The sequence below is a fragment of the Gracilinanus agilis genome, chromosome 2 (assembly GCF_016433145.1).
Source record: "Gracilinanus agilis isolate LMUSP501 chromosome 2, AgileGrace, whole genome shotgun sequence".
Classification (NCBI taxonomy): domain Eukaryota; kingdom Metazoa; phylum Chordata; class Mammalia; order Didelphimorphia; family Didelphidae; genus Gracilinanus; species Gracilinanus agilis.
Genome location: NC_058131.1, coordinates 16,483,682 through 16,506,914, shown reverse-complemented (window position 1 = coordinate 16,506,914; position 23,233 = coordinate 16,483,682). Strand labels below are relative to the sequence as shown.

The 23,233-nt window shown below is 40.5% G+C and overlaps 1 protein-coding gene across 1 annotated transcript in view; it reads left to right on the top strand.

Annotated features, from left to right (window-relative positions):
- Positions 1-1,707: 1,707 nt before the first annotated feature.
- CDCA2 (cell division cycle associated 2) overlaps positions 1,708-23,233 on the top strand; it is a 44,917-nt gene continuing 23,391 nt past the window's right edge. The window contains exons 1-6 of the mRNA XM_044660375.1: positions 1,708-1,768; positions 1,870-2,037; positions 7,147-7,298; positions 15,092-15,236; positions 18,126-18,334; positions 18,951-19,038. Of these exons, the coding sequence (XP_044516310.1) occupies positions 1,708-1,768; positions 1,870-2,037; positions 7,147-7,298; positions 15,092-15,236; positions 18,126-18,334; positions 18,951-19,038 (823 nt within the window). The remainder of the gene's footprint in view (positions 1,769-1,869; positions 2,038-7,146; positions 7,299-15,091; positions 15,237-18,125; positions 18,335-18,950; positions 19,039-23,233) is intronic.

The following is a 23,233-nucleotide window of genomic DNA, read 5'->3' as shown; positions in this document are numbered from 1 at the left end:
TTAAGTGACTTGCCCAGGATCACACAGCCAGGAAATGTCCTGCTAGCTGCCCTAGTTGTCCTCACTAAGACAGAAGGTGAGGTTAAAAAACATCTGAGGTCACATTCCATCTCAGACTCTGGAGAAGTTATTGAATCTCATTGAGCCCCAGCGTGCTCATCTAGAGAATGAGGTGTTGGTCACACTTTATATGCCTTCCTCACTTTGTGAAATGAGATGTGTAGTTCTTCACAGACCTTAAAAGGGATGAATAATATGTGTGGGAAATGTCAGCTCTTAGATGATGTCCAAGACTGCTTCCAGCTCTAAATCCCCTGACCTTACATCAGTATTCCACATCCTCCCAGGGCTCTTAGGTAATGGTGCACGTCCGGGCCCAAGTGCACCCTGGGGCCTTTGAAGTAGTGAGAGATCTGGGCTCATTTTGTGGTAGAGAATTTATGAGAGTACCAGGGACAAGGTATCCAGTGAGAAAACAAACAGATTATGAGTTGTAGTCTGGCAGAAGAGTCACAGGGACTGAGATTGTCCATCAATTCACAGTTATATATTGATATCTTTTTTCTCTTGTTACATCTTCAGGAGGATGAAATCTTCCTCTTACCTGAAATTTCCATCTCTTCCTATAGCACTTTAGAAATAGGTTGTATTTGTTGTGGAAGGTGTGGTGTAGTCAGAGGAAAGCTGCATTTGGAACCAGTGCCTAGGTTTAGGGCAGGGGTCGGCAACCTTTTTAGCCGTGAGAGCCACAAGTGCCACATTTTTTAAAATGTAATTTCGTGAGAGCCATACAGTGCTCACAGTGCCGCTCCTGTAACAGCACCTGAAAAAAAATTGACTTTATGGCTCCTGCAGAAAGAGCCATACGTTGCCGACCCCTGGTTTAGGGCCTCTCTCTGAGACCTTCTCTCTTTGGGTCCTTGGGTCTTTCAGAGATGGGATTCTCAGGATGTTGTGCTAAACAGAACCTTAGCAATCACTGTGACATTTCACTGATTGAGCTAACTGAGGCACAGCCACAGGGGACTTACTTGATCAGTCACCAAAGCATTAAATACCATAGCTAAAATTTGTACCTCCCTCCAAATTCAATATTTATTTTTTCTCTTTAATTCTAATTTTGGTAATTAAATTTTTTTTACTTAAAAAAATTTCCCTTTCCCCCTTCATCCTCTTCCCTCCCAACCTCCCCTGCATTGAAAAAGAAAGAAAAGCAGAACTTCTAGTACAAACATGTATAGTCAAGCAAACAGATCTTCTTCATTAGCTATGTCAAAAAAAAATCAGTTCTGAAGTCTTAAAATACTGTTGTTATTATATGGATTGTTCTCCTGGCTTTGTTCAATTCTTCATCAGTCATCGAAATCTTTTCAGATTTCTCTCCTTTGCCATTTCTTATAGCATGATAGCATTCCATCACTTAAATAAGCCATAATTTATTCAGCTACTCTTCAATTGATGGGCACCCCTCAGTTTTCAGTTCTCTGCAACCTTAAAAAGAACTGTTATAAGTAAGTCATCTTTTTTTATTACACCACCAGCATCTCATCAGTATTGTGAATATTTTCTTGACCTTGTTTTTCTATTTTATTTTCAAAACTTTCCTTGGAGCTAAGGGGATGTATTTATAATTTCCATGTTTCCTAAATTAATCAAAGGACTATTTTGAACTTTTTGCCAGTAGCCATTATATTACTTATTTTTTAGATGGACATCATTTCAGAAGCCACGAATGGCCTTGAAATCAAGGAGTCTGTTATTAATATTGGTATGTGGGATTGATTTCCTTATTTTGGAATTTATGGTTTGGGTGTCTTAAAATTTTTGAGCTGTAATTTATACTGTACAATGTATTACTTTGGCTTTCAGAAAATAGGTCCTTAGCTGATGAGAAGCATGTAGTCCACCAAAAGCAAGAAGCAACAATGGACCCAATCCTCCTTACACCAGAAAATCTTAAGACTCCGATGAATTTTTCTACTGTAACAGTGGAACAGCTTGGGATTACACCAGAAAGTTTTGTGAAGCACTCTCCAGGTAAGAGCAGAAGGGGACTTTGTAGAACAGATTTTGAAGTATTGGGTAGTCTTTTTGATCTGCCTTAATTTTACAGGGATCTGGTGGTTGGAGTAACTTATTTTGCTATTCAAACTATCTTTCACAAGAGGACTTCTTCAGTCAGAGCAGAGTTTAATCATTATGGAATTATTACAGTTTATCATAATACACGTTAACTCTTTACTGAACCTGATTTCTTAAGTCCCTTTCCTATAGAGGAGAAAAACAGTCTCTTCAGATTCTGTGAATTGTCTTCAATGTTTCACACAGTGTGGTTTCATCATTTTGGATTCTCTTCTAATGTAGATCCTAGTCTCTTGACAGTTGAATCCATAACATCATGCACCAAAAGGGAGCTGTTGAATTTGCTAGAATGGCTTCTTTGCCTTTTTTTTTTTTAAACCCTTAACTTCTGTCTTAGAATTAATACTAAGGATCATTTCCAAGGCAGAAGGGGAGTTAGGGCCAGGCCTGTGGTGGCAAACTTATGGCACGGGTGCCAGAGCAGGCACTCAGAGCCCTGTCTGTGAGCTGCACTGTCTCCCCAGCACAGAGTTCACTGGAGTTCCTTACTAGAAAACCAAAGGAGTGTGGGGCTGGGCTGCTCCTCTCCCCCTCTCCAGGGGCTCCTGAGGACTTTTCCCACATCACCTGCTCCTCTAAAAGGTTCTCCATCACAGGGTGATGCGATGAAGGTTGGGTCACTTGCCCAGGGTCATATAGCAAGGAAGTGCTTGAGGCCAGATTTCAGCCCGGGACCTGTCATCTCTAGGCTTGACTTTATCCACAGAGCCACCAAGATGTCCCTTCATGGACTTTTTAAATAGGATTACTAAAGTTGTAGGTAGGCAAGGACTAGAGTTGCCTGGACACTGGACAGAGTTGCCTGCTCTTTTTACCAAAACTTTGAATAATTTCTCCCCCATTGTAGACTAGGTGTTAACACAGGTAGACCGATTCAGAATGAGCTGGCTGACCATATTCAAAGAGGTGTTGTTAATGGTTCAATGTCAGCATGGCAGGAAGGGTCCAGTAGGTTATCCCAGCAGTTAGTGCTTTTTAATGTTTCTATCAATAATTTGGAAAAACATCCACATAGTCTCCGAGTTGACAGATGACACAAAACTGGAAAAGAGAACTGGCCCAGAGCATGAGACTGAATTGAATACAGTTGGACAGCAGTTGTTCCGGCTTCAGAGTAAACCTCTAGCCCCGTATAAGCCAGCTGTCTTGTTAGTCCAAAAACAGTTTGAGAGGCTGCATCGAGAAGCCTGGGCCGTCCCCCTTTGATTCTCTGCTCTTCCACCTCGTCTCATGTCGAGTTCATTTCTGGGCCCGTCCTGACTGACTTCCCCTAAACACGCACCATTCTTGAAGAATGTTTAGGGGAAGTCAGGATGGTGAAGGGCCTCATGCTCAGGAGAGGACTGACTACTCAAAGGAAACAGGTTTTTAGCCTAGAAAAGAGAAAATTGCAGAGGTCTGGTGTTTAGTGCTTGTTGTGGTTTTGCACAGAAATCATCAAGTAGAGGACCTATTGGACTTTTTCTGTCTGACCCCAGAGGACAGAACCAGGAGCAATGAAGGGAGATTATAAAGAAGGCAATTTATTGGATGTCAGGAAACCCTTCCAAATAATTAGAACTATCCCACAGTGGAGGAGGCTGCCTGGAGTGGGGAATGGGCTCTCTGAACTTGAAGTTCTTCAGGGAGCCACAGGGCAACCTATTTGGGGAGTGTTTAGTGGTCATTCCTTTTCTTGTGTCTTGGAGTTGGACCAAAAGGCCTCTGAAGCCTCTTCCAACACCTCCATTTTTTGTGATTTGGGTGGCCATTTTTTGTTGCTTTGGCCACAAGAATTTACAGCTCCTTGGCCAATTGCTGGTATTGTTTGAGCTCATGGACTCCTCAGTAGGTGGTAGTAAGGCCTATACTTAATCTGATGGAATGTGCCACTCCTTGCAGCCTGCCATAGTTCCCACATCTCCTTGACAGAGCAGGATTTGGGGTGGACATCACTGAATATTCTTAGATGTGTCCAGATTCTGGTCAGTTTGGATACAAGAGTGAGCCAGAGGATCTTAGAAGTCAGATCATATTTTGTCGCCGGCTGATGATAATTTTGCTGAACAAAAGCCTTTGTCAGCTATCATATGGAATACCTTTTCCTTCTAAGACTTGCCTCTTAGAGAGGACAGTGAGATGAACCTAATGGCTAGGGTTCTATTGTCAAAACCATAGAAACAAGGCCCAGCAACAGAAGCGCTTATGTGATAATCAAAGACCAGGCAGGACCAGATTCGGAATTCTCCCATATATTTATTTTTGAGTACAACTGATCCAAGTGAATTATTACTTGCTTAATTTGACTCTGTTTTTGTAAGTCAAAATTCTCGAAAGTGGCCAAATAGAAATACTTCAGACAGAGGTTCCTAATCTTTTTTTTCCCCTGGTCTTCATATTCCTCAACTTGTATTAAACCTTTCCTTACCTTCTAGTCAATGTGAAAGAGAATTTTAGAGTTTATCACCCTCTTGCACATAAACGGAACCTACTTATTTACCGTGTCTTCCTCATAGCCTCTTTTCTTAGCTTCTCGTAGCCCCAGTGGTCACTAGTCTGCAGGTAGGGAGCTCCTGCCATCAGGATTGCATTTTGAAATCCCTTGCTTTTTTTCTTCCCCACTAGATCTTTTTTTTTTTTTTTCATACTTTGTCAAAGAATAGCTGCCACATACTGAAGCTCTGTTGGGTTGAATGGTCCCCGGTTCAAATGCAGAGGCCTATCTTATCAAGTCTGTTTTTACATGTTACCTGCAGGGACAGTTTGAAAGTTTTTAAAGTATTTTTATTATGGTTAGGAACAAAGATTTTTTTTCCTCCAAAATATCCTAAAGGTGAAAACTTTTATTTATCTATCTAGTTACCTCATTTATCTAGTTACAATAGAATTGTGCCACACTTGAATAACAATAGAAAGACTGACCTCAAGACAACACAAGATAATTAATGCATTCTTGTGATTCATGCACACAGAATACACTTGAAGAATTTCAGAGTTGGAAGGGATCTTCTTAGAAGCCATTAAGTCCCTAATCCACCGTTGAGGGGGGGGAAAAATCCTTTATAATGTCATCAAGAAGCTGTCAGAAAGCTTGTTCTAAGTCTTGAAGCAGCTCTTCTGCTTCTTCTGCACCTTGGGAACCTTTGCCTGCCATCAAGCCTTAGCTCCCCTCTACCCCAGTGTTCCTGGTTCTGAGCCCTGGACCCAAGGAAAAAGGATAATTTCTCTTTAAGATCTCCAAAAATTGGAGGTTATCTGATGTGCCACCTGTTAGGGTTCTCTTATGGAGCCCAATCCTCCCCATTGCCTTCAGCAGCTCTCCCCAGCCTGGCTGTGCTCTTTGATTATGGGCTCTGACACTCTAGCAGTGGTCCGTGTGGGGCAGAGCATCACAGGACTGACATTACCTGTCTCTTGGCTTCCTGGACTTGCAGTCCGGTTGCAGTATGTATGTAATTATTCTGAAGAGAAAAGGAGTGAACAGAAAGCAGGAATCATCTCTGTGAGAAGGATTGTTGGTTCTGAATTTTTTGTAAATGTTCAGTTCATGGAAGTTAGGTTTTGGGTGTTTTTTTTTTTTTGCTTTTTAATATAATTTTTAAAAATATTTTTTCCATGGTTACCTGATCCATGTTGCCTCCTTCCCTCCCCCCCAGCTGACAAGCAATTCCAGTGTTATATGTGTATTATTATTACTCAAAACTTATTTCCATATCATTCATTTTTATAATAGAATTATCTTTTTAAAAACCAAAGTCCCAAATCCTATACCCATATAACCAAGCGATAAATCATGTTTTTCTTCTGGATTTCTACTCCCATAGTTCTTTCATAGTGGATAGCGTTCTTTCTCATAAGTCTTTCAAAATTGTGCTGGATCATTGCATTGCTTTTAGGAGCAAAGTCTGTCACATTTGATTGTGCCACCATGTTTCGCTTTCTGTATACAATGTTCTCCTGGTTCTGCTCATTTCATTCTGCATCAGTTCATGAAGCTCTTTCCAATTCTTATAAAAATACACGTGGGTCACAGACCTCCCCCACTCAAGTGTAAGTGGGGTGTGTACTGTTATAAAGAAATAAAGGGCTACTAGGGGGATGCTTCCGGTGATTAAGTTTTAAAATGGTAGGGGAGAGTTAATACCATCTTCACAGAATACATCTTAATATTAATAGTCAAAACAATTTCCCACACCTTGACTGTGTTTACTCTGTTTAAAAAGAGTATGTCTTCATTCTGTACCTTCAATACATCCTCTCTGTCAGGAGGAAGCAGCTTAGTGATCAGTGTTAGGGGCCAGCATAATGAGCTGGTGCATGTGTCTTCAAGGCTAGTTGGTCATGTAGTGGGCCTGGGAAAAGGTTTTCTGGGTCAAACCAGAGTGTCCATTGTCCGTGTCTGCATCCTCGAATCTTGGTTTTCTTCATGGCTTAGCTCAAGTACCATCTTCTGCATTCAGTGTTCTCTGCTACCCCAGAGCCGCTTGTGCGGTCTTCCCTGCCCTCTCCTCAGGTAGTATGTGCTGGGGTGCACGTGCCTCCTAGGAATGCATTCTCCTGGAGGCCATGAATTTACTTCCTCTTTGTATCCCCGGCACCACCCTGTACTATGATTGGTATGGAGTTATTAATACATATGAAATTAGGAGTTGGGAAATTCTTTGTGTGTAGAAAATAGGGGCTGAAATGTCCATTAAAAATCATATGTAGGGGGCAGCTGGGTAGCTCAGTGGATTGAGAGCCAGGCCTAGAGACGGGAGGTCCTAGGTTCAAATCCGGCCTCAGCCACTTCCCAGCTGGGTGACCCTGGGCAAGTCACTTGACCCCCAGTGCCTTACCACTCTTCCACCTATAAGTCAATACACAGAAGTTAAGGGTTTAAAATTTAAAAAAAAAAATCATATGTACTGATTGTGTGCAGAAGATGATATAAATAAATAAATAAACACAAAATCATGTTCTCTATTGAGAGCTTTTGGGGGTGGGGGCGCAGTTTCCTAAGCTATAAAAAATTTTTCATTCCAGGAAAATCCTTGCTAAAAAAATCAAGGCGCCGTTCCACAGTTGGAGTCAGAGGCTCTTCTGAAACTAATCTTCTCATTAGATACATTGCTCAGCAAAGGAATTTTAAAAAAGCAAATGAATCTCCTTTGGCAGAGGCTTCTCCTTCAATACAGGTATGTGTTTTTTTTTTTTAAGTTCTTGAAATGAATGATCTGTTAGTAAAAAGAGTATAAATTGTCTTAGCTTTATCCTGTCTTCTGTTCTTTCCCACACTGTGGCTATGGGCAGAAGCCGCTTTTTCTGTTCTGCACGTTTCCTCATGTCTCTGTGTGTACTTGGTTAGCAGACATTCAGTCTTACTGTTAACGCTGTGTGTGTCAATGGGGCATTCTCCATTCGGCCATTCTCCGCTGATCTCCACAAAGGCCCCTCCATGCTTGCTGCATAGACACTCAGGTGTGTCCTGCCCAGATTCTCAGGGAAGAGGAGATTCCCTGGGGGTAGGAGGGACCTACTTCTCTGTCGCACAGTCTACACCAGTGGTTCCCAAACTTTTTTGGCCTACCGCCCCCTTTCCAGAAAAAATATTACTTAACCCCCTGGAAATTAATTTTTTTTTAAAATTTTAATAGCAATTAATAAGAAAGATAAATGCGCCTGTGGCCATCACTGCCTCCCTGGATTGCTGCAGCACCCACCAGGGGGCGGTGGTGCCCACTTTGGGAATCATTGGTCTACACTATAAGTTCCTTGAGGGCAAGGACTGTTTATCTCTTCATTTCCCCAGAGCCTAGCACAGTGCCTGGCCCATCTCAACACTAGGAAGTGCCAGGGGAGCTTTAGGGTTGTTAGCCTCTCCTGAATGCTTCTAATCTCTGTGGAGCATCCTCCTCATGGCAGTGAGCAGCAGTATTGGCTCCTGCTCCCCACACGGGATCTCTTCCACACTGGGAATCTCTATGGGATGTAGGCCATGGAGCTGACCCTGTGGCCAGTGTGCATGGGCCTTTCAGGATGTTGTATGCATTTTATGTCCATATAAGAACAAAATATAACAAAGTAAATCTAAATCTAAGATGGGTGGGGAGTGTTCTGGGGGAGCTCCAGTATCTGGGGGGCATCAGGAAAGGCCTGGTCTTTGGAGGAGGCCACATTCCGGATCCTCCCCTACCTGGGAGAGGAGAGCACAGGAGATTCCAGCCCTTAAATAAGACATGAAGTGGATGTCAAAAGGAGAGTGGAAGGAAGTACCATGTCCTAAATCTGGAAAGCAAGCTGGGACGGGGGATCCTGGAGCTTGCTCCCTCACCTGTAAGACCATTATGAAAAAGGGGTGCTGATGCACAGCCACGGCCTTCATGGCAGAGAAGGGCTGGTGTGCCTCTGAGCAGGGATGGTGCAGTCAGAACTGGTTGGAGGTGGGCCTCAGGGATATGTGGCAGTGCCAGCCAGGGGGCAGGCTGAAGGCCCTGAGAGGTGATGATGCCTAAAGTAGAAGCAGAGAGAACGTTCTGGAGGAGATGTGGAGACTTGTACAGACAGGCGTGTCTGGGGACACAGTAAAGTGAAAGCAGAAGAGCCTGCTGCCGAAGAGCCAGGCCCCACTGGAGGGTCCCCACTGAGCTGTGGATATCTCCGCTACCTGGCTCATTCATGGGTGTGCACTGCAAATGGGCTGAGAACAGCCAGGAGAATTTATTAAATGTAAGAGAACCCCCTTGCTGTGAGCCTGCCCAGACGGGCCAGAGGAGCAGGGGACACCCTTAGCCATCATCCTCACAGCCTGGACTTTGTCTCCGCTGGACGTGTACTCCGTATCTTCCTGGCTCTCCCGAGTTCCTACAAAACTTCCCATCCGACGTTTCTCAGGATGCTGGGCTATCCTTTCACATTCACGGGCCCTGAATCTGTTTGGCCTGTACCTGCTCTGTTGCAGCTCCCTGGTTTCCAAGAAAGTCCCAGAAAGAGTGCTGTGACTGGGGAAAGGGCAGGGAGCCCTGCGGCACCTTGCTGTGTCTGCATCCCTTGGGGCAGAAGCCTCACCCCAGGACCTCCAGACAATTCTGAGCTGCATCCACCAGAAGCTCTAGTAGCTTTCCTTTCTCCTTCCAACACAGCTCAGTGTTTACAAACATGCCCATGTCTCCCTCCTCAGAAAATCCTCTCCGCATGGGCACATCCCTGCCAGCTCCTGTCCTCTCCATCTCCCTTCCCTTTTTTTAGTTAACTTACCCAGAAAACTGTATGCAGTGGGTGGGACTCCATTCTTTTTCCTGCCACTCTTTTAACAGCATTCTTCTGGCTTCTGACTTCAGTCAAAACTGCTTGCTCCAAAGTTTCTAATGATCTCTGCTCATTGTGAAATAACAGCCTTTCATAGTCCTCTTCCTAAGACATGCTCACACTCTCTGCTTCTCTCTCCTTCTTTCCCTCTTTCCTTCTCTCCCTCTTCCTCTCTCTTTCCTCCTAAACTCTTCCTGCTTCCCACCTTCTCTGTTACTGCCATTCTCCCAGTCACCTGGGCTGCCAACCTAGATGTCACTCTTGACTGTTCTTCTGCCCCTTTCCTTCCAATCCAATCCCTCACCAAAGCTTATTAGTTTTGCCTTCTTAACATTTCTCATCTGTACCCCCTTCTCTCAAACACTTCCACCGTCCTAGTATAGGTCCTTTATCACCTCACACTTAAGACTGAGGATTAAAACCTGTGAGTTGGTCTTCTAGCCTTGAGGCTTTCCCCATTCTGGTCCATTCTGGTTCAGCTAACAAATTGGTCTTTTCATAAAATCCTGAGGCTTCTCATTGACTCTCAAGTCAAATATAAAATCCTTTGTTTGACTTTCAAAAGCCCTTTATAACCTGGCCACTTTCTCCAATTCCAGTCCCTCCCATTTCCTCGATGCTGTCCCCCCATATCTGGAACTCCCTCTTCATCTCTGCCTTTTGGCTTCAAGTCTCCACTAAAGTCCTCCTTTGTATGCCCTTCCCCTCTGAGATTATCCCCATTTATCCAATGTATATCTTGTCTGTTGTTTCACTCAGTAGAAGACTGAGCTCCTTGAGGGCAAGGACTATTGTGGGTTTTTTTTTTTTTGCTTTTCTTTGTATCCCAGCTTTTAGGACGTAAGCACTTAAGTACGAGTTGAGTGAACTATTTTCATCTTTGGCAATTTGCAAGGTCTAAAGTGAAATTTTAGAATTGAAACATCTGTCATTTTAATATCACTTTTTCCCCCCCTAAAACCTTATCTTCCATCTTAGAATCAATACTGTATTGGTTCCAAGGCAGAAGAGTTATAAGGACTAGGCAATGGGGGTGACTTGCCCAGGGTCACACAGCTAGGAAGTGTCTAAGGTCAGATTTGAACCCAGGACTTCCAATCTCTAGGCCTGGCTCTCCATCCACTGAGCCACTCTTGTCCTCTAATATTACTATTTTTTAATGTCTATAACTGAAACTTGAAGCACTAGTTTTTGGAGTGTCAAACTATTCAATTAGCAAATATTTAAAGAGCCAATGTACCAAGTACTATGCTAGGCTCTTGCTAGTGAACCAGGAACAATGGAAAGACATATAAGTAGGCTTCAGAACGTTGATAATGGTGATTTGCCTCCAAAAAGTGGTGTAAAAGACTATCTTTCCTGAAAAATCAAAACCAAGGATAATCCAAAGGTCATGAAGTGTTCAAGTTGCAACCTATTAGAAGCCAGGAATAACTTGGGATCAATAACGTTAGCAGAAAGTCTGTGATTGGGCCCCTGATGTGGCTTGTCGTGGAGGTTGAGCCTCCTGGCATCCCTTCGATGCTGAGCTTCCCCCCTCCCCCCCCCCCCCCCCAGGCTCAGGCTCCTGGTTCAGTTCCTTGGGATCCATTTCAAAACTATAACCTGGGAGATGGGCACTGATGTCCAGGCAAGATGAAGTTATAATCTGCATTTGAAGGGGTTTCTGAACCAGGAAACATCTAGAAATGTCGGTCATATAAGGAGAGGAAGGACAGTTCACACACTCTGCTGGTCCCCATGGAATGTGAAGTCAAAAGGAAAGAAAGCCTCCAACCCCTTGGCTATAGATCTTCCCTTCACCCTTTGGAGAAATGTTTAAAAATGCCACCAAAGGAAGGATTGTGGCTGGGCAGCCTCCCATCGGTGCCAGTGGACAAGAATCCCCCCATTAAGGGACCTCAGGAGGGGGTGGAGAGTGCAGAATTCTAGAATAGAATCTGGGAGGTAGAAAGGACCTCGACAACACGCTCGCCATATGTATGAAGAAGCTTCTTAATCCCAAGAGCAAAGTTTGATTCTGGGGAGGTAGGAGAAATCATTTGGAAAGAATGTAAAGAGCTAAAGCTTCTTAGTAGGGCATTGAGAAGGGAAATCTCTGCAATGGAACACATAGCTCGTTTTTCAGTGGTCTCATTGTTTTGTTTGAAATACTATAAATTCCCAGCATATCAGACTTACTCATATTCAAACATAGTTAGAAAAGCACATTTCTAGATAAAAAAATCATTGAAGGGAACAGCTGAGTGGTTCAGTGGATGGAGAGTTGGGCCTAGAAATGGGAAGTCCTGGGTTTGAATGTGACCTCAGACACTTCCTTGCTGTGTGACCCTGGGCAAGTCACTTCACCTCCATTGCTTAGCCCTTACCACTCTTCTGCCTCAGAAAAATATATGGTATTGATTCTGAGACAGAAGGTAAGGATTAAAAGAAAAAACTGAAGTATATTTGTTCCTCCATGAGTAAAGATCATTTAGGACTTGGCTGAATGCTGCCTTGCCTTTTTTGAGTATTTAATATCCGTGTCTGTCATAAAGGTCCAGTTTACATCATAAAAGCATATGGCCTCATTTGGATTTAAAACTGACTTGGTAACAACAGCAGCCTTGCTTTATGACCACGTGTGGCTGAAAGTAAAATTCAGTGTGCAAACAGTTCACCATCAGACATGGCATCAAGATTTTAACTGATCTTCTTCTACTCTTGAACTTAATGGGAGGTAATTTGAAAGCTTCACTTAACATTTCAATTGTGATATATACTGTAATTGGGAAAATACGTGGCTGTTCAGTTAGTATAGCTTTTGATAGAAATGGAAAGTTATGTATTACACTTTTTTCAAAAGAATAGAATTCAAGAAAATAATGTTGAAGGTAATTGTTAGGCATTTTGCTTACCCAAATGAGAAAAGCTGAAGAAATTTTAAAGAGTTATTTTTTCTCCATTACTCTACATAAATAATTTTTATTTTATTTCATTTTATTTGGGGGTTTTTGACTTTAGGCTACTACAGGCAGAAATTTTGATGAAGGAATTTAGTATAAAAGCTTCATATCTGTATATCTGCTCATCCTTTTTTCTCTCCTATAAATCCTTTAGCTGAAATTTAAAGTCACATCAAAATGGAGTTGGCTTTTTTTTTTTTTTTTTTTTTTTTTTTTTTTTTTGCCTTTTCCCACCTTTTTGTTGCCCCGGGAGTCAGTGAATCTGGTTCTTTGATCCCAGTTGTGCTTGTCACTTCCCATGGCTGTCTCATGATAGGGGTTCAAGTAATTTCTTCCATTTTCTCCTAACTTCATAGTTCTGTAATTCTTAACAAATCTGTATCTGTAACAATCCAGATCCGTGTGGAACACTTCTCTAAAGTCAGTAAGATTATCAAAAGCGACTGTGGGGAAAAGGATGAGCAGAAACAGAAAATGGTTTGCCTCACCTCAAACTTAGATGGATCTTTGCTAGTCTTTAAAGAAGAGAGATTCTTGATGTGAACTATTTTCATTTGTGAGCTTTGAAAACATTAACTCATGTCAAGGCCCTCTTTGTTAAATGTATTGTCTTGTTTTATGTTTTCCCTATTTCCATCTCCCAACACTGGATGCGCCCCGTTTGCTGCTGAAGCCTTGAACACCTGCCTACCTCTAGCTATATACTTGGAATTTAAACTGAAGAATAGACTTTGAATATTCAAATTCCCCTTTGAGTACGGGAATTCTTAACATTATGATAAAGATAAAGAAGACATGGGGATACACGAGTGGAAAAATCACATGTTTGGGGAAATGTTTTTCTCTCCCTTTTGGATGTTGCAGCCTTGTGTTCAGTCACTCTTAGGCCAAAACTCATTTCCTGTTCTTCACTGGTTCCATGAAGACCCCAAGACCAGGATTCTCCAATTTTGCTAGTAGTAGAACTCCTGTGAAATCATCTGAAATAGTTTCTTAAATGCCTGCTACTAATGACCCTAAATGTCTTAATGCTGCTTTTAAGAAATTTCAGATCAGATTTATTCTAAAACTAACTGTATTAGAGGCATTCTGTGTATTGCAAAAGACATTGTTTTTCAAATAAGTGCTTTAAAAAACTCAAGGTTTTCTTTTGGGGGGAAGTAAATAGCTTCAGTCATTTTGCTAAAATCATAAAACTTTGAGAAATATAAGAATTGCCTATCATGAGCTCAGAAAATAAACTCAGTCTGGGAGGGCACTATCTTCAGCTCTGAAACTTTATGCAAACTAGGTTTTTAGTTTTTTAACAGGCTTCCCGGCCCCCCCCCCCCATCCCAACACACACACACCCCTTCCCAGTTTTACCTAGCTATCCATAATTTGTGTCTGCATACATAGGAAGTACATAGTTTGCAGAGACAAAACACCTGATTATTGCCGAAAGCCAGGAGGCAGAGTAACTTAGTGGGAAAAAAATACTGAGTGGAATCTGAGGCTGAGCCTCACTCAGGTCAAATCCTGCTGATATCTTTGTGGCTTGAAGCAAGAACCTAATCTCCATAGGCCTCAAATGAAATGGCAACTAAGAGCCCTTCCAGGCCTCTATCTCCAGGGGAACAGAACTGCCAGGAGAAGAGGCCTTGACGGAGGTAGCCAGGATGGCTTCCTAGAGAAAGCATTCAGCACTGCTGAGTAGCAGCGTGCTCTTAGGGAGCTCTGAGGCGCCTCCTGGGCCCAGCTCAGGTTTGGGGTTGTGCTGCTCATGCTCTGAGCTCACCATCTTCTGGTTAAATAATGCCTTGAGCCATCTTGGTCGAGGTGTGTCCATGTTCATAAGCCATTACTGGACAAACTGAAAACCAGGGCCTTGTTCATTCTTGCCACCCTCCTCTTCTCCCTCTCCCCTTCTGGACTGACTCCTGAGGGCTCCCTCATTCATTCTGCCTCTCTGACTCCCAACTTCCGCATAGCAGACTCCCCCTCATTTCACAGTGTCCCCAGCCTAGAATTCTGCTTCCACCAGCAGCCTCATGGTAGCTGTTAATCTCATTAAAAGAGACAGTGAGGTTTGAAGGTTTAAAGGAATTTAAAATCCTTACTGGATTATTTCCATCCTAAACAAGGAACTTGCTCAAAACTATATTGTTTCTGATATTCTGGGAGAGAACGCAGAGCCCCCCGGTGTGCTTTGTTTATTCCAGTTCTCATGCCTTTCCCTTTGGGGCAGCTTCGGGTTTCCCATTCACTTCTGCAACATCAAACTAGGAGTAAAATTCATAGCACCATCCCTGGACAACCTGGATGAGAAACTGTTACCCTTAGGACACACAGATGATAAGAGCTTGGCCTTCAGCTCATTGGATAGATCCTCTGTGAATGATGTCTTATTTAAAATACATAGCTAGAATATACAGAATGAGGTGAGGAGGGATGTTTTGATTTTGAGGGAGCTGTTTCCCAAATAGATGAATTTTTGTTTAGAATCCCCGGGTGTCGTTAAGTAGTATGTTTCCATACTTCCGTGTTCCTCTTTGCAAGTAGCCATTATGTCCTGGGGAAGGGAGGACTTTGTGCCTGGAAGAGAAGGCTGCATGTAGGATGTTTTCAAGTAACAAATCCATTATTTCAAGAAGGAAAGCATTCATTTGTTCAGCAAACTCCTTAAATGGTGCAGCTTTAGGCATGGAATATAGAATATACATTTGGGATTGACCTCATCTGTTCTTCCTACATTTCAGCAGGCCAGCCCTTTTCGACATAGAAATGGTGATTCAGTAAGGCAGCGAATTTCTGCCTTCCAATCTGCCTTTCAGCCAGTAAAGGAAAACGAAGGAAAGCCTGGACATTCAGGGCCAGAGGAAGAATTTCAGGCAACAGACTGTAGTAAGTAAACAAAAGTTAGTTTTGTCCAAAATATTTTTCATAATCACAGATCATCTCTCACCTCAGCTTTTAAACTGCTAATAATACAATGGTCATTTTTAATTGTGCAATCACAAAAGCTGTGAAAAATGAAAATTAACTTGACATCACTGTGCCTGTTGTCATGGTGATATAGCCTTAGTGAGTTAGATTCCAACAATTGGTTTGGAACCATCTTCAAATATAACTTTGGTACCTCAAAATATAGAGCATTATTACTTATTACTGATACTTTTTACTAGAACACAATAAAAATTGAGGCCGTTTCTTCCCAAAGCCTACATTCTAAGACAACATTACCCACTCACCTTTGTGGTTTTTTTAAATTATTTTTACCTACTTCTCATCTGTGTTGTCTTTCACTGGTTTTGACCTGTTAGGTCATTAATGTCATTATAGAAGAATTGTTGATAATAGAATTCCTTTAAGATAAGAATAATTGGCCTATCAGGGTTATTTAAATTCAGCAAAAAAGCCTCTTTTAAATGCCTGCTGTTTTAGGAAGGGCTAGAAATACAAAGCTTAGCTCCCATGATGACAGTTACCTAATAGAATTTATCATGAAGTAGGACTCAATACAGAGAATCAAGAAATTTTTTTGTGAACTTTAAAACCAAATAAAAGAGACATTTCCATAAATACATATGAAGACATAAGGGAATTATTACATGAAACTAAATATTATATTTAGCTTGCTTTTTCAAAATATAAACTCAATTTAACAGGTAAGCTACAAAACTTGTCTCTGATACTTTCTAGCCTGTCATTTGTTCTGTGTCATTTACAAGAGCAGCAGCAAGGGCCTGGCCAGTGGTGGTGAATCTATGGCACATGTGCCCAAAAAAGCATGCTGTACAGGTGAAAATTAATGGTTGGGCAATACTTTTTATGAAATCTTGTGGTTGCCAATATTTATTATATCTCGAGTCAGAAATTTATTTACAAACTAGAGAGGAAACAGTAAAGTAGAGAAATGTGAAGGGGATAGAAAAGTTATCTATCCTATCTTAATCCAGGCAGAGATTAGCTCTCAAACAGGAAGGCCAGTAATCACTTGACCTCCTCCAAGATGGAAGCTAGTGTATCTCCAGAAACTAGGAAAGGAATCGGCCTTTCACTCACCCCACAAAGAAGTCCAGGAGTCAGAGTCCAAGCTGAAGCTGAACTCCAAGCCGCAGCCTCCAGCTAAGCTCCCTCAAAAACTCCACTCAGGAGACTATCTCCACAAGACTGACTCAAGTCACAGGATTCATGACTTTTTATGGTGATTTCTCATCCCTCCCCCTTTTCACAGGGGCCAATCACAGTTTCCAAATTGTCTAGCATTGTTTGTAGGAACCAGTTCTGGCCTTCTGGAGGGGCAAATACTCGTCAAAAGGCTTCACAGATTCTTGGCTGATTCAGGTTCTGAGGGTGTAAACTCTGATCATAGGATTCACAAGTTTGGGACTGAGTTAAAAGGGTGGAGCTCTCTTAAGTAAGTGAGTTCTCTAGCTTCTCACCTAGTTCTAAGTAGGGTGTTCAATCTTTGTTGATTCAGTTCAAAAGTAGACAAAGAGTTAATCCTGTCTTCACAATCTTAAGTAGGGGTACTTAATTTAGTGTTAACTCAAAATAGACAAAATATGAAAGTAGATAATAAAAGATTCCCTTTCACAAATGTAAAATCTGAGAGAACAAAGAATTCCTTTTTACAATGCAGAGCTCTCTCATGGGCTCTGCCTGTCCTGCCCTTGCTTGCTAGAGTTCCTTACTAGAAAGCCAGAGGGACTTGGGGCAGAGTTGTTTCCCTCCCCCTCATGCACTTGAGGACATTCCTCACTTCCCCTGCCCCTCTGCCCAGCAGCCAATGGGAGAGCTGTTGGTGGTAGTGAGAGGCATGTCTCACACACTGCATGAGAGTGAGGCATAGACAGCAGCCTTTTGAGTGTGTGATGAAGGGGATTTTCTCATGGTGGGGTTGGAGAGGATTGAGGGAGCAGAGCTCACAGTGTGGCACATAGCTGGAGAGGAGCAGAGCACTGGCCACTCCTCCCCCTCTCCACACTCGCCTCTCATCACCCACCCCTCTGCCCAGGGTTTAAGTGTCTTGCCCACGCTGACATCCCAAGGAAGATCTGAGGTCAAATTTGAACCCAGGGCATCCTGACTCTAGGCTTAGTGCTCTATCCTACCTATGCTACCTAACTATACCCCTCTGATCATTTGGAAAAAAAAAATGCTTCCAGGACCTTCTTAGACTATTCTCTTTATTATCTTCTCTCCCTATCACCCGTCTCCTCAATGACCAAAGAAAAACAAAACTCTAGAAATTAAGCAGGCAAGATTTGGGATTTGGGCAACAGTGCGAGTGATGACACAGGACTCATTTGTGGGAACGTGTTTGAGAGGAGGACAATCGGGCTTTTGACTGAGTCATGGTGGCATATCTGGTGGCAACAAGGTGTCCAAAGGAAGATGGTGGTTCCATTTTAGGGAGATGAGGGGAGGAGGGCCTTGGAGGCCAGAGATCAGAATGGTTTACTTGAAGAAATTGCTGAGATTTTCTAAATTAGTGAAGTGATCTTAAACAGATCTGAACCCCTCAGAAAAAAGCAAAATCAGTATTAGCATCTTTTATGTGGCTTTAATAAAATATTGACTAATTGTGAAGGATTTGGTTGCTGGATTTCATTAAGCTTGCCTCTTATGTTTTAGTGGTCCATTTTTTTAACATTATTTCATTTTAAGAGAATTTACAAATAATTTTGTTAACTGCAAAATATTCAGAATTGTATATAAAATATTTTAAAGATTTCATTGTTTTACATCATCTGTAATATGTCATTCTAACTCCCATTCGAAATTTAGCGAAAAACAAAAATCCAAAACGTGACCAGCCCAAGCATTGTGGAGACTCAGCATCCAAGCGACGTCGAATATCTTACCAGAGAGACTTAAAAGAAAATATAGCTGATGGTGAAAAGAAACTAACTGACATCCAGATATGTCATATTGCTACTTTTTCTGACACAAATCGAACTCATATTTGTGAAACTTGGACGCCAGATCATTCTAAGGTAGGAATTATCTGAAAAAGAGAAGATCCAGCCTTACTGGTTGTCAGATTGATTCTGCTTAATTTATTGTGGCCATTCTGGAGCGAGCTATGGGTAGAATTGTCAGGTGTGGCCTCTAAGTGTGTCCCTAAATTTCCATGTGGTTCCATTGTTTTGGAGACATCAGATGGCCTTCTTTAATAAAATATATATGACTTTTGCATACTTTTAAAGTTTCTGCATTTAGTGAAAATAAGAAATTTACCATATGGTCTTGGTGAGTTTTAAAGAATAAAGCTGCAGAATCATTTCTGACCGTGTATTAATGTTGTGCTAAATAAACCATCTCCTAGTATCAATCTTGTCATTGAGCAAATTCCAAAAGGCTCTACTTATAGAAAGTGGGTGGAAAGAAAATGCATGTTTATTCTCTAAATTTGACTTTGAAAGGACCCTTTTTGGCTGTTTAGAGTAAAAGTAAACTGAAGAGCCTAGCAATGAATGTGCCTGTGCTGCCCCAGCTCTCCCTTTAAGATAAAATGGAAAACAATTTGTGACCAGATTGGGCAAGAAATCACCCTTTGATTCCTTGACTTTTAACAATGAATTGACAGTAAAGGGTTCTTTTGCCCCCTAGGAATCTTTGGATCCATTCCTTGTTGCTCAGTCTGAATGCTTGGTTTTAGAGGACGTTCCACGCAAAGATCTCTCAAGTGCTACAAAGGGTAATTATTCCATTTTTTTTTTTTTGTGGTGTTCTCCTGTCCTGGGCAGAATGCACTGATACTAGCTAGCCACTTACATAGCATTTTTTAAAATTTAATTTTTTTTAATTTTTAAATTTTTTCCATGGTTCCATGATTCATGTTTTCTCTTTCCCCATCCTCCCCCCTTCTGGAGTTGACGAGCAATTCCACTGGGTTATACATATATATTGTCACTTGAGCCCATTTCCAAATTATTTATTTTTGTAATAGAGTAGTCCTTTAAAACCAAAACCCTAAATCCCATATCCATATAAGCAAGTGATGAGTCATATGTTTGCTTTTGTGTTTCTGCTCCCACAGTTCTTTCTCTGGATGTGTGGTTAGCATCTTTCTCATAAGTCCCTCAGGATTGTCCTGGGTCATTGCGTTGCTGCTAGTAGAGAAGTCAGTTACATTTGATCGTGCTACAATGTGTCAGTCTCTGTGTACGATGTTCTTCTGGATCTACTCCTTTCACTCTGCATCAATTCCTGGAGGTCTTTCCAGTTTACGTGGAATTCCTCCAGTTCTTTATTCCTTTCAGCACCATCAGATACTACAACTTGTTCAGCCATTCTCCAATCAATGTACACCCCCTCATTTTCCAATTTCTTGCCACCACAAAGAGCATGGCTATAAATATTTTTGTACAAATAGGTCCTTCCCCCTTTTTTTCTATCTCTTTGGGGTACAAACCCAGCAGTGGTATGGCTGAATCAAAGGTGCAGGTGGTCTTTTGCAACCCTTTGGGCATGATTCCAAATTGCTCTCCAGAACAGTTGGATCAATTTACAACTCCACCAGCAATGCATTAGTGTCCCAATTTTGCCACATCCCCTCCAACATTTATTATTTTCCTTTACTGTCAATAATGGCTAAAATGCTAAGTATGAGATGATTTGCATTTCTTCAATAAGGAGAGATTTAGAACATTTTTTCATATGATTATTGTAGTTTTGATTTCTTATAAATTTGACTTCATTTTTTTTAGTATCTGAGAATTTAGACCTTTGTCAGAGAATTTTGTTATGAATATATTTTTTTCCCAGATTGTTGCTTCCCTTCTGATTTTGGTTCCATTGGTTTTTATTTGTACAAAATCTTTTTAATTAAATATAGTAAAAATTACTCATTTTACATCTTGTAATATTTTTTATCTCTTGCTTGGTCTTAAATTCTTTCCTTTCCCATAGATGACAGGTATATTATTCCATGTTAACGTAATTTACTTATAATTTCCTTTATATTTAAGTCATTTACACATTTTGATTTTTATCTTAGCATAGGGTATACAAGATGTTAATCTAAAACTAATTTTTCCCATCCTGTTTTCCAATTTTCCCAGCAGTTTTTGTCAAATAGTAAGCTCTTATCAGAAAAATTGGGATCTTTCAGTTTATCTTATACAATTGTTTACTGAGGTCATTTACCCCTGATCCTGCCTTCTGTCTCTTAGCCAGTACCATATTGTTTTGATGACCTCTGCTTTATAGTACAGTTTAAGATCTGGTACTGCTAGGCCCCCCCATCCTTCACATTTTTTTTAATTAGTTTCCTTTGATATTCTTGATCTTTTGTTCTTCCAGAAGAACTTTTGTTATAATTTTTTTCTAATTCTATAAAAAAAGTTTTTTGGTAGTTTTATAGGTATGTCACTGAATAAGTAAATTAATTATAGGATTGTCATTTTTATTATATTAGATCATCCTACCCATCCAGAAATTATTGTTTTTTCCAGTTGTTTAGATCTAGGTTTATTTGCTTGAAAACTATTTTGTAGTTGTGTTCATATGATTTCTAAGTTTGTCTTGGAAAATAGTTTCCTAGATATTTAATATTGTCTAGAGCAGTGATGGGGGCAAACTTTTAAAGAGGGGGCCAAAGGAAAGGAAATGCTCATCTGTCAGTCTGTTTCCAAGGCAACTCTTGAAGTTTCATTGTATTGTATCCTACTCGTGGTATTCGTCAGATTAGGAATAATTTCGCTGAGCCGATAGAACATTTCAAACCTCCCACTCCCCCCATCTGGCCTGCGGGCTGTAGTTTGTCCATTACAGGTCTAGAGTGTTTTTAAATGGAGTTTTTCTTTCTAACTCTTGCTGCTAATTTTTGTTGGAAATAGATAGAAATGCTGATGATTTATATGGGTGATGCTGATGATTTATATGGTGATAATGGGCATCCTTGCTTCACTTCTGGTCTTATTGGGAAGGCTTCTAACTTGTCCCCATTGCAAATAATACTTGCTGATGGTTTTAAATGAATACTGCTTATTATTTTGAGGAAAGGTCCTTTTATTCTTGTTTTCTAGTGTTTTCAATAGGAATGGGTATTATATGTTGTACTTTCAATTAGTTTGGGTTGTTGATGTGTGGTTAATTTTGCAGATGGTTTTCCCAATATTAAACCAGCCTTGCATTCCTGATATAAATTCCACCTGGTCATAGTGAATAATCCTTGTGATGATTTTTGCTGTAGTCTCTTTACTACTATTTTATTTAAGATTTTTGCATCTATGTTCATTAAGGAGATTGGTCTATAGTTTTCTATCTCTGTCTTTGGTCTTCCTGGCTTGGGAATCAGTACCATATTTGTGTCATAAAAAGAATTTGGTAAGACTCCTTTGCTTATTTTGTTAAATAGTTTGTATAGTATTGGGATTAATTGTTCTTTAAATGTATGATAGAATTCACTTGTGAATTTATCTGGCTGATAGCTTGTTCAATTTCTTTTTCTGAGATGGGATTATTTAAGTATTCTATTTCCTCTTTCATTAATCTAGGCAATTTATTTTTTTGTAAATATTCATCCATTTCACCTAGGTTATCATTTATTTCTTAATTACTATAATTTCCTCTTCATTAGAGGTGAGATTGCCCTTTTCTCTTTTGATACTGTTAATTCAATTCTCTCTTTAAAAATTAGATTAACCAATACTTTGTTTTTTTTAAAGAACCAGCTCCTAGTTGTATTAGTTCAATAGTTCTTTTACTTTCAGTATTATTATTTCTCCTTTGATTTTTTTCAGATTTCCAATTTAGTTTTTGTCTAGGGTTTTAAATTTGTTCTTCTAGTTTTTTAAGTTGAATGCCCAATTCATTAATCTCCTCCCTCTATTTTGTTAATACTGGCACTTAAGAATATAAATTTTTCCCCAAGTACTGCTTTAGCTGTATCCCTTAGATCTTGATGTTAACTCCTCATTATCATCTCTTCAGAGAAATCAGTAATTGTTTCTTTGATTTGTTCTTTGACCTACCAGACTTGAAAAATTAGATTATTTTCCAATTTTTTTTTAATTTTCCTCTCCATGAACCCCTTATTAATTATGATTTTTTTATTGCATTATGATCTGAAAATGTTGCATTTATTTTTCTGTTTTTCTACATTTGTTTGTGATGTTTTTTAATGCCCTCGTAGAGTGATGGGCAAACTACGGCCTGCAGGCCAGATGCGGCCCCCTGAAATGTTCTATCCGGCTGCATGACATTATTCCTAATCTGACAAATACAATGAGTAGGATACAATACAATAAAACTTGAAAGAGTTGCCTTAGAAACAGACTGGCAGATGAGCATTTCCTTTGGTGTCCCCTCTTTTGCCTATCACTGCCCTAATACATGATCAGTCTTTGTTGTATGTACCACATGCCGCTGAAAAGAAGGTATATCCCTTTTTATCCCTGTTCAGTTTTCTGCAGATATATATTAACTCTAATTTTTCTAACATTTCATTCACTTTCCTTCTTATTTTTTAGTTTGATTTGTCTAATTCTGATAGGGGAAGGTTGAGATCTGTCCCCCACTAGTAATATAGTTTTACTATCTATTTCCTCCTTAAGCTCCTTTAGTTTATTCTTTAAAAATCTGGATGCTATACCATTTGGTACATATATGTTTAGTACTGATATTTCTTCATTATTTTATACTGCCTTTTATCAGGATGTAATTTGCTTCCTTATCTCTTTTTAATTGAATCTAATTTTACTTTAGCTTTGTCTGAGATCATGATTGCTACTCCTTCCTTCTTTTGTCTCAGTTGCAGCCCAATAAATTCTTCTCTTGCTGCTTACCTTTACCCTGTGTGTCTACCTGCCTTCTGTGTTTCTTGTAAACAATATATGTTTGTTTATCGGTTTTTAATCCACTTTGCCAACCATTTTCATTTTATGGGT